The sequence below is a fragment of the Pecten maximus genome, chromosome 7 (assembly GCF_902652985.1).
Source record: "Pecten maximus chromosome 7, xPecMax1.1, whole genome shotgun sequence".
Lineage (NCBI taxonomy): Eukaryota > Metazoa > Mollusca > Bivalvia > Pectinida > Pectinidae > Pecten > Pecten maximus.
In genome coordinates this window covers 15,908,124-15,921,527 of record NC_047021.1, presented here as the reverse complement: position 1 = coordinate 15,921,527, position 13,404 = coordinate 15,908,124, and the positions used below count along the sequence as shown (strand labels likewise).

At 37.1% G+C, this 13,404-nt stretch overlaps 1 protein-coding gene across 7 annotated transcripts in view; it reads right to left on the bottom strand.

Moving 5' to 3' along the window:
• The window catches only part of LOC117331748, a 60,371-nt gene that overhangs the window by 33,763 nt on the left and 13,204 nt on the right, over positions 1-13,404 (bottom strand). For 5 of the 7 annotated variants that reach the window (XM_033890617.1, XM_033890618.1, XM_033890619.1 and 2 more), the window contains 3 exons: positions 11,228-11,462; positions 8,384-8,559; positions 8,017-8,061 (listed from right to left, as the gene is read on the bottom strand). In XM_033890617.1, the coding sequence (XP_033746508.1) occupies positions 8,017-8,061; positions 8,384-8,559; positions 11,228-11,462 (456 nt within the window). The remainder of the gene's footprint in view (positions 1-8,016; positions 8,062-8,383; positions 8,560-11,227; positions 11,463-13,404) is intronic. The other 2 variants (XM_033890623.1, XM_033890622.1) reach the window with 1 other exon arrangement.

Sequence of the window (13,404 nt, the reverse complement as noted above, 5' to 3'; positions counted from 1 at the left end):
ACATATATCCCAAATACACCACATATATCCCAAATACACCACATATATCCCAAATACACAACATATATCCCAAATACACCACATATATCCCAAATACACCACATATATCCCAAATACACCACATATATCCCAAATACACCACATATATCCCAAATACACCACATATATCCCAAATACACCACATATATCCCAAATACACCACATATATCCCAAATACACCACATATATCCCAAATACACCACATATATCCCGAGGCCGTGGGGAGAGGCCGTGCATTTCTGTATAGAAGTATCATAAACCTATATTGTAATTATTGTAATTATATAAAGTATCATATACACAGTTGAAAAAATTCTTTAAAGCTCAGCTAATTAATGGTCAATGAAGAGTAAGATTATTACATATAAACATATACATAGTTTTAGTGAAAACAATTACTGCGGTCAGGAAAGAATCATTACCAATTCTAATGATTGATCAATATCCAAGCTGAAAAAAAATGGAGACCAGGTAAACATAACAAAAGGTGAAGAGCAAAAGAAAAGTGCTAACTGGTGGTAGGCAGAGTCCAATGGGTACATGGTCAAGCATTACCAGTGTCAATCTATAACTAACATAAACCACTACTATGACACGTCACACCTATATACACCACTATATCCCCAATACACACAGAGAGCCCAAAGAGACCACAGAGATGCCCAAAGAGACACAAGATGCGCAAATGACACCACAAGACCCAAATGAACCAATATATCCAAAGACACCACATATGATCCAAATAACCACAGAGTACCCAAATATACCACATATATCCCAAATACACCACATATATCCCAAATACACCAAATATATCCCCAATACACCAAATATATCCCAAATACTCCACATATATCCCCAATACACCACATATATCCCAAATATACCAAATATATCCCAAATACACCAAATATATCCCAAATACACCAAATATATCCCAAATACACCACATATATCCCAAATATACCAAATATATCCCAAATACACCACATATATCCCAAATACACCAAATATATCCCAAATACACCACATATATCCCAAATACACCACATATATCCCGAGGCCGTGGGGAGAGGCCGTGCATTTCTGTATAGAAGTATCATAAACCTATATTGTAATTATTGTAATTATATAAAGTATCATATACACAGTTGTAAAAAATTCTTTAAAGCTCAGCTAATTAATGGTCAATGAAGAGTAAGATTATTACATATATAACATATACATAGTTTTTAGTGAAAACAATTACTGCGGTCAGGAAAGAATCATTACAATTCTAATGATTGATCAATATTCCAATGGCTGAAAAAAAAATGGGAATACCAGGTAAACAATATTCAAAAGTGAAGAGCAAAAGAAAAGTGCTAAATGGTGGTAGGCATAGTCCAATGTCTACATTGTCACATCATTACCATTGTCAATCTATAACTAACATAAACCACTACTATGGCACGTCACACCTATTATACACCACATATATCCCCAATACACCACATATATCCCAAATATACCACATATATCCCAAATATACCACATATATCTCAAATACACCACATATATCCCAAATATACCACATATATCCCAAATACACCACATATATCCCAAATATACCACATATATCCCAAATATACCACATATATCCCAAATACACCACATATATCCCAAATACACCACATATATCCCAAATACACCAAATATATCCCCAATACACCAAATATATCCCAAATACTCCACATATATCCCCAATACACCAAATATATCCCAAATACACCACATATATCCCAAATACACCACATATATCCCAAATACACCACATATATCCCAAATACACCACATATATCCCAAATACACAACATATATCCCAAATACACCACATATATCCCAAATACACCACATATATCCCAAATACACCACATATATCCCAAATACACCACATATATCCCGAGGCCGTGGGGAGAGGCCGTGCATTTCTGTATAGAAGTATCATAAACCTATATTGTAATTATTGTAATTATATAAAGTATCATATACACAGTTGTAAAAAATTCTTTAAAGCTCAGCTAATTAATGGTCAATGAAGAGTAAGATTATTACATATATAACATATACATAGTTTTTAGTGAAAACAATTACTGCGGTCAGGAAAGAATCATTACAATTCTAATGATTGATCAATATTCCAATGGCTGAAAAAAAATGGGAATACCAGGTAAACAATAATCAAAAGTGAAGAGCAAAAGAAAAGTGCTAAATGGTGGTAGGCATAGTCCAATGTCTACATTGTCACATCATTACCATTGTCAATCTATAACTAACATAAACCACTACTATGACACGTCACACCAGGAGACACCACAAGAGCCCCAAGACAACACAGAGAGCCCAAAGAGACCACAGTAGAGCCCAAAGAACCACAGAGAGCGCAAAGACCACCAGAGAGCCAAAGAGACCACAAGAGAGCCCAAAATCACCAACAGAGAGCCAAAGAACCACATAGAGCCCAAAGAGACCAATAAGCCCAAATGACACCACAATATCCCAAATGACACCACAAATCCCAAATACACCAACTAATCCCAAAGACACCAAATAGATCCCCAAACACCAAGAGAGCCCCAATACACCAAAGAGAGCCCAAATGACACCAAAGAATCCCAAAGACACCACATAGATCCCAAATACACCACATATATCCCAAATACACCAAAAGAGTCCCAAAACACCAAAAGAAGCCCAAATACACCAAATATATCCAAATAACCACATATATCCCAAATACACCAAATATCCAAAAACACACATATATCCCAAATACCCAAACCACATATATCCCAGACAACCCAGCACCAATAGATCCCAAGACACCACAATATCCCAAATACACAAATAGCCCAAAGACACAGAAATCCCAAAGACAAAATCCCAAAGACACCAATATATCCCAAGACACCACAGAATCCCAAATACACCACAGAGAGCCAAAACCCAAATATAGCCCAAAGACACCAAGAGAGCCCAATACCCAAGGAGAGCCCAAAGACACACAGAGAGCCCAAAACACCAAGTAGAGCCCAAAGACACCAAAAGGCCCAAAGCCGACAACCACAGAGATCCCAAAACACCAATATAGCCCAAATACACCAATAGCGCCCAAACACAAATACCAATAGACACACATATCCCAAATACACCAAAATCCCAAATACACCACAGATATCCCAAAACACCACATATATCCCAAATACACCACAAGATACCCAAAAACCCACAGAAGCCCAAAACACCACAGAGAGCCAAAAGACACCACAGAGAGCCCAAAAAGAACCCAAAAGAAAGAGCCCAAAGACACAAAACCAAGCCCAAAGTAGCCCAAAGACACCAAAGAAGCCCAAAGACACCAAATATAGCCCAAAGACACCACAGGAGCCCAAAACCAAAGATGAGCCCAAAGACACCAAAAAGCCCAAGACACCACAGAGAGCCCCAAAGCAACACCAAATATAGCCCAAAACACCACATAATCCCAAATGACACCACATGATCCCAAAACACCAAATAGATCCCAAAAACCACAAGAAGCCCAAATAAGTACACCACAGATAGCCCAAATACACCAAATATCCCAAATACACCACATATATCCCAAATACACCACATATATCCCAAATACACCAAATATATCCCAAATACACCACATATATCCCAAATACACCACATATATCCCAAATACACCAAATATATCCCAAATACACCACATATATCCCAAATACACCACATATATCCCAAATACACCACATATATCCCAAATACACCACATATATCCCAAATACACCACATATATCCCCAAATACACCAAATATATCCCAAATACTCCAAGTTTATCCCAAAACAAACAACATCCCATAATACACCAAGAGGCAACCAAAAGAACCCAAGTAGTAGCCACAAAGACAAAATGGATCCCAAGACACACAGGACTAAATACCCAAATAGACCAAAGACACACAGAACCCATAAAACAAAAGGAATCCCAAGACACCAAAAGAAGCCCAAATACACCCTAGAAATCACCAAAATACAAAAAGACCCACCCAAGACAAGACCAAGATCCCAAAACCAAGAGAGCCCAAACCACCAAAGAGACCTACAAGACACCAAATAGGCCCAAACACAACTGATCCAAAACCACAATAACAGAAACACAAACACAAAGAAAATAAAGACCCAATACACCAATGAGATCCCAGAAAACACCACGAGAGCCCAAAGACACCATAGAGACCCAAAGAACACAGAGAGCCCAATGACAAACAAAGATAGCCCAAAACCAAGAGAGCTCAAATGACACCAAAGAGCTCCAAAGAACCCAAAGAGACGACCAAAGTACGACCAAGAGACCCAAAGACACCAAAAGACCCAGATACCCAAAACACCAAGAGAGCCAAAGACACCACAAGACCCAAATACACCAACAGAGACCAAGACACCAACGATATCCCAATAACACACAGAGATCCCAAAGACACCAAAGGAGCCCAAAGACACCAAGAGATCCCAAGACACAAAGGATTCCCAAGATACCAAAGAAATCCCGAACACCAGCTAGAGTCCAAATACACCAATAGGATCCCAAAACAACCAGAACCAAATGCCAAAACCTAAAACACCAATAATCAAAAACACACAGAGAGCCCAAATAACCAAGTATCCCAAATGACACCACTAGGATCCCAAAACACCACAGTATATCCCAAAGGACCACAAACCCAAAGACACACAATTAGCCCAAAGACTAACCAAGGAGAGCAACACCCAAGACAACCAACGAGCCAATAGACACCACAGAGATCCCAAAGCACCACAGAGACCCAAAAGACCCACAGGAGAGCCCAAAGACACACGATCCAAAAGACAAACACAATCAGAGCCCAAACAACCAAATAGATCAAAAAACACAAGACCCAAAGACACACAGAGCCCAAAGACAACACAGAGACCCAAAGACTACGAGCCTCAAAGACACTCAAGAACCAAAGACCAAGTAGAGCCCAAAGAAACCACAGGATCCCAAAGACACCACAGGAGCCAAAACAACACAGGAGCTCAAAGAACCACAATGAGTATTCCCCAAGACACCAAGAATCCAAAGAACCACAGATAGCCCTATAACTGATAACAGGACCCAAAGACCAAGATGAGCCAAAGACACCACAGATACCAAAGACACCAGAGTAGTATCCAAGAACCATAGGATCCAAAACACACTAGTATAAGCCCAGAAAACAAGGACCCAAGACAACAACCAACGTATATCCAAGACACCACATGATCCAAAAACCAGACTGATAGTAACAATCCAGGATCCCAAGAACCACAGGTATATCCCATTAATGACATACAAATATCCCAAAACACAGGACCCAAGATACACAAGAGATCCAAAGAACACAGACGAGTCACAAATAACAAAGGATCCAAGAACACAAGGACCCAAAGAGACTATAACAGAGATCAAAACAACAGGATGTAGAGTACCAAGTAGGACCCAAAGACACCAAGACGAGCCCAATACAGACAAAGGACCCAAAGACACACAGGATGCCCAATACAGACCAAAGATAGCCCAACAGGACCAATGATAGCCCTAAGACCAACAAATCCAAAGGATCAGAACACACAGAAGACACAGTAGTATACAATACAAGAACCAAACACCAAGATCCCAAAGACCAAAGTAAGAATTACTAGATCCACCCCCAGATACCCAAATGACACCAAATAAGATCCCAAGACACATATGGACAAAAACAACCACAAGACCAAAACGACCAATTATATCCCAAATACACAATATTATCAAAACCATATGGATCCACAAGGACCATATATGCCAAAGACACAGATCTTAGTAAGATATATCAACCAGAGTAGTCACACATAGGATCAAACCACTGTAATACTATCCAAAATCAACACAACTGGTATAAGATCACTCAGACACCCAAAGAATACATAACAATCACAACGAGTATTAAAAAGACACAGATGTAAACTTAAAGGATCAGAAACACGAGCCTGTATATACAATCATAGGATCAACAACAACATGACTGAGTATTACAGATCATAGGATCAGAACCAGGACTGTAGTATACCTGATAAGGATCAGAACACAGGAGTAGTATTACGATCATGGATCAGAACACAGGACTGTGTATTAGACAGGATAGAACAAGGATGTAGTATAGAATAGATCAATAAACAAGGACTGTAGTATTACCTGATAAGAATCAGAACACAGGACTGTAGTATTACAGATTACTACTAGGATCAGAACAAGGACTGTAGTATTACTGATCACAGGATCAGAACACAGGACTGTAGTATACTGATCACTAGGATCAGAACACAGGACTGTAGTATTACATGATCATAGGATCAGAACACAGGACTGTAGTATTACAGATAACAGGATCAGAACACAGGACTTGTAGTATTACTGATAACAGGATCAGAACACAGGACTGTAGTATTACTGATCATCAGGATCCAGAACACAGGACTGTAGTATTACTGATCACAGGATCAGAACACAGGACTGTAGTATTACTGATCATAGGATCAGAACACAGGACTGTAGTATTACTGATCATAGGATCAGAACACAGGACTGTAGTATTACTGATCATAGGATCAGAACACAGGACTGTAGTATTACTGATCACAGGATCAGAACACAGGACTGTAGTATTACTGATAACAGGATCAGAACACAGGACTGTAGTATTACAGATCACAGGATCAGAACACAGGACTGTATTATTACAGATCACAGGATCAGAACACAGGACTGTAGTATTACAGATCATAGGATCAGAACACAAGACTGTAGTATTACAGATCACAGGATCAGAACACAGGACTGTAGTACTACTGATCATAGGATCAGAACACAGGACTGTAGTATTACAGATAACAGGATCAGAACACAGGACTGTAGTATTACTGATAACAGGATCAGAACACAGGACTGTAGTATTACAGATCATAGGATCGGAACACAGGACTGTAGTATTACTGATAACAGGATCAGAACACAGGACTGTAGTATTACAGATAACAGGATCAGAACACAGGACTGTAGTATTACAGATCATAGGATCAGAACACAGGACTGTAGTATTACTGATAACAGGATCAGAACACAGGACTGTAGTATTACAGATAACAGGATCAGAACACAGGACTGTAGTATTACAGATCACAGGATCAGAACACAGGACTGTAGTATTACTGATCATAGGATCAGAACACAGGACTGTAGTATTACTGATAACAGGATCAGAACACAGGACTGTAGTATTACTGATAACAGGATCAGAACACAGGACTGTAGTATTACAGATCATAGGATCAGAACACAGGACTGTAGTATTACAGATAACAGGATCAGAACACAGGACTGTAGTATTACAGATCACAGGATCAGAACACAGGACTGTAGTATTACTGATCATAGGATCAGAACACAGGACTGTAGTATTACAGATAACAGGATCAGAACACAGGACTGTAGTATTACAGATAACAGGATCAGAACACAGGACTGTAGTATTACAGATCACAGGATCAGAACACAGGACTGTAGTATTACTGATCATAGGATCAGAACACAGGACTGTAGTATTACAAATCATAGGATCAGAACACAGGACTGTAGTATTACTGATTTAACAGGATCAGAACACAGGACTGTAGTATTACTGATAACAGGATCAGAACACAGGACTGCAGTATTACAGATAACAGGATCAGAAACCTGTGTATAAATTCATCTCCACACAAGACATACATGCAACATAACGGTAAAAAACAACATGCACTTAAATAGTCACGAAACAGAGGCCTGTGATATCATTCTCCTCCCTAGTGTTTCAACATGTACAAACCACAAACTTAACAAAAGATGCAACATACTCAGTTTCGAGAAATTTTCTTTTTCGTCATTATTCATTGCTTGTTCTGAAATAGAATTGTCAGTAACAAAACGATGAAAGTTATAGTGAACACATTATGACAAGATAGTTTTACACTCTCATTTCAAACTGATATGATCAATAATTGTAAAATAAATTGTTAGAAAATTAATCTACAATATAAACAAACTCTTAATATTACATTTCTGTTAAACAAAAATCACAGCAGATATACATAGGACTATTAGTTTTGGTCATATTAGTGTATGGGTAATTTTTACACCGCTGTTAGTAATATTGGTTAGTACAATGTATAAAATGAGTCAGGAGATACTGCCTTAGAGGAAGGGTAGATTGTTGGACCTTACCTGGTTTTGTGGAGGGCAGTTTGAAGTTGAGAGGTCGATCCCATCTGGCACTTGTGCTGAGCTTGGTGTTCACTTTGCTATTTGTCTTCATCTTGTCTGTCTCGTCCCATATCTTCAGTTCTACTGTGTGGTTAAACAGCTTCATCAACAGCTCACGGGACACATTGACTGTGTTACTGAAATCATAATAGTATAATAATGGTCTCGGGACACATTGACTGTGTTACTGAAATCATAATAGTATAATAATGGTCTCGGGACACATTGACTGTGTTACTGAAATCATAATAGTATAATAATGGTCTCAGGACACATTGACTGTGTTACTGAAATCATAATAGTATAATAATGGTCTCTGGATACATTGACTGTGTTACTGAAATCATAATAGTATAATAATGGTCTCGGGACACATTGACTGTGTTACTGAAATCATAATAGTATAATAATGGTCTCGGGACACATTGACTGTGTTACTGAAATCATAATAGTATAATAATGGTCTCAGGACACATTGACTGTGTTACTGAAATCATAATAGTATAATAATGGTCTCTGGATACATTGACTGTGTTACTGAAATCATAATAGTATAATAATGGTCTCTGGATACATTGACTGTGTTACTGAAATCGTAATAATGGTCTCGGGACACATTGACTGTGTTACTGAAATCATAATAGTAATAATGGTCTCGGGACAGATTGACTGTGTTACTGAAATCATAATAGTATAATAATGGTCTCGGGACACATTGACTGTGTTACTGAAATCATAATAGTAATAATGGTCTCGGGATACATTGACTGTGTTACTGAAATCATAATAGTAATAATGGTCTCGGGACACATTGACTGTGTTACTGGAATCATAATAGTAGTAATGGTCTCGGGACACATTGACTGTGTTACTGAAATCATAATAGTAGTAATGGTCTCGGGACACATCGACTGTGTTACTGAAATCATAATAGTATAATAATGGTCTCGGGACACATTGACTGTGTTACTGAAATCATAATAGTATAATAATGGTCTCGGGACACATTGACTGTGTTACTGAAATCATAATAGTATAATAATGGTCTCAGGACACATTGACTGTGTTACTGAAATCATAATAGTATAATAATGGTCTCTGGATACATTGACTGTGTTACTGAAATCATAATAGTATAATAATGGTCTCGGGACACATTGACTGTGTTACTGAAATCATAATAGTATAATAATGGTCTCGGGACACATTGACTGTGTTACTGAAATCATAATAGTATAATAATGGTCTCGGGACACATTGACTGTGTTACTGAAATCATAATAGTATAATAATGGTCTCAGGACACATTGACTGTGTTACTGAAATCATAATAGTATAATAATGGTCTCTGGATACATTGACTGTGTTACTGAAATCATAATAGTATAATAATGGTCTCTGGATACATTGACTGTGTTACTGAAATCGTAATAATGGTCTCGGGACACATTGACTGTGTTACTGAAATCATAATAGTAATAATGGTCTCGGGACAGATTGACTGTGTTACTGAAATCATAATAGTATAATAATGGTCTCGGGACACATTGACTGTGTTACTGAAATCATAATAGTAATAATGGTCTCGGGATACATTGACTGTGTTACTGAAATCATAATAGTAATAATGGTCTCGGGACACATTGACTGTGTTACTGGAATCATAATAGTAGTAATGGTCTCGGGACACATTGACTGTGTTACTGAAATCATAATAGTAGTAATGGTCTCGGGACACATCGACTGTGTTACTGAAATCATAATAGTATAATAATGGTCTCGGGACACATCGACTGTGTTACTGAAATCATAATAGTATCATAATGGTCTCGGGACACATCGACTGTGTTACTGAAATCATAATAGTATAATAATGGTCTCGGGACACATCGACTGTGTTACTGAAATCATAATAGTATAATAATGGTCTCGGGACACATTGACTGTGTTACTGAAATCATAATAGTATAATAATGGTCTCGGGACACATTGACTGTGTTACTGAAATCATAATAGTAGTAATGGTCTCGGGACAGATTGATGGTGTAACTGAAATGGTAACATTGTTGTCTCAGGACTCATTGATGGTGTTACTGAAATGGTAACATTGTTGTCTCAGGACAGATTGATGGTGTTACTGAAATGGTAACATTGTTGTCTCAGGACAGATTGATGGTGTTATTGAAATGGTAACATTGTTGTCTCAGGACAGATTGATGGTGTTACTGAAATGGTAACATTGTTGTCTCAGGACAGATTGATGGTGTTACTGAAATGGTAACATTGTTGTATCAGGACAGATTGATGGTGTTACTGAAATGGTAACATTGTTGTATCAGGACAGATTGATGGTGTTACTGAAATGGTAACATTGTTGTCTCAGGACAGATTGATGGTGTTATTGAAATGGTAACATTGTTGTCTCAGGACAGATTGATGGTGTTACTGAAATGGTAACATTGTTGTCTCAGGACAGATTGATGGTGTTACTGAAATGGTAACATTGTTGTATCAGGACAGATTGATGGTGTTACTGAAATGGTAACATTGTTGTATCAGGACAGATTGATGGTGTTACTGAAATGGTAACATTGTTGTCTCAGGACAGATTGATGGTGTTATTGAAATGGTAACATTGTTGTCTCAGGACAGATTGATGATGTTACAGAATCAGTGAAAACACAACACACGTAACACTACAGTCTTGGGGTACACTGACAGCAATACTGAAACAACAAACATTACTGTCCAATGCAAAGGCACTGGAAATTGTACACAGAAAACAGTAACATTTCAAGTACATACTTCTCAATCCAGCTTATCCATGTAAGGTCACCTTCCTGCCAGGTTCTCAGTACTTTGGAGTCATGTTCGGTAAAAATCTTAACGGCAGGTCCATAGGAAACTATGTCTGATTTGATGAGCTCCTCCTCGTCAGGGAGGAGGTAGTACTCAATGTGATACCATCTCTGTGGCCGGGGCTTCTCTATCATCCTCTTCTCCTTTTTCACCATGTCCTTGATGTCTGGTTGATCTTCATCTAATCAACGAAGGGAGATAACTTAATTCAGTCATTAAGATATAAAAATACATTACAAGGTTTATATAAAACATTATCAAGTAAATTTTAAAGATTTGAAATAGATTGATGTCATATACAAGAATAATGAAGGTAAATGGCATGATACAATAAACATGATAAACCATTAACTATAATCTGTTAACAAGACTTGGAAAAACAGTTAAGAAATTTTGTAAAAGAGGGTAGATAACTATTGGTATTACCTATAACAGGTAGATAACTATATTGGTATTCCCTATAACAGGTAGATAACTATTGGTATTCCCTATAACAGGTAGATAACTAAAGGTGATACCTATAAAGGGTAGATAACTAAAGGTGTTACCTATAACAGGTAGATAACTATTGGTATTCCCTATAACAGGTAGATAACTAAAGGTGATACCTATAACAGGTAGATAACTATTGGTATTCCCTATAACAGGTAGATAACTAAAGGTGTTACCTATAACAGGTAGATAACTATTGGTGTTCCCTATAACAGGTAGATAACTATTGGTATTCCCTATTACAGGTAGATAACTAAAGGTGTTACCTATAACAGGTAGATAACTATTGGTATTCCCTATTACAGGTAGATAACTATTGGTATTCCCTATAAAGGGTAGATAACTAAAGGTGTTACCTATAACAGGTAGATAACTAAATGTGTTACCTATAACAGGTAGATAACTAAAGGTGTTACATATAACAGGTAGATAACTAAAGGTGTTACCTATAACAGGTAGATAACTATTGGTATTCCCTATAACAGGTAGATAACTAAAGGTGTTACCTATAAAGGGTAGATAACTAAAGGTGTTACCTATAACAGGTAGATAACTAAAGGTGTTACCTATAAAGGGTAGATAACTAAAGGTGTTACCTATAACAGGTAGATAACTAAAGGTGATACCTATAACAGGTAGATAACTAAAGGTATTCCCTATAAAGCGTAGATAACTAAAGGTGTTACCTATAACAGGTAGATAACTAAAGGTGTTACCTATAACAGGTAGATAACTAAAGGTGTTACCTATAAAGGGTAGATAACTAAAGGTGTTACCTATAACAGGTAGATAACTAAAGGTGTTACCTATAAAGGGGAGATAACTAAAGGTGATACCTATAACAGGTAGATAACTAAAGGTGTTACCTATAAAGGGGAGATAACTATTGGTATTCCCTATAAAGGGGAGATAACTAAAGGTGTTTCCTATAACAGGTAGATAACTTAAGGTATTTCTTATAAAGGGTAGATAACTACTGACATCTCTTACAAAAGGGAAGATAACTAATGGTATTTTTGCAAATGATGAAACCATCATTCAGCTAGCAATTGTATATAGTTCAAATATAAAAATATTCTGAGTAAACACAATGTAACATATTTTGTAAGCAACAAGAAAATTCTATAAAGATGTTTAATAAATTTTGATTAAATGTCTTCAACAACTGACATGGAATGTGATATTTAAACATTTTGCAAATTATAACCTTCATTTGGGAGACAGATCTCAGTGAAAACATGGTACATATTGCTATGTGAAGGAAAATACTATGTGAAATACTATGTGAATAAACAAAACTAAGTAAGCTAAACACTGAAGTTGAAGTTCTCCCAATTCCGTGTTGTGGTCCTGGGCATTCTGCTATACAAGCTATAACAGTACAAAAACAATTGTGAGGAAAGCAGAAGCTGATGAGGAGTTAACATTCAGACAAGCATTAAAAATTTGATATTTAATCAATTTGTGATCAGCTTGAAATCCTTAAATAAGAGTTTTCATGTCAACCCAACACACACTTCTAAAAACATTGATAAAGAAACATTCAAACAAAGAACTTCTAGACAATAAAAAAACTTAGGTCCATTGTGTGTGTGTCTGATTCTACTTTTCGAATGCACAAAACTAAAATA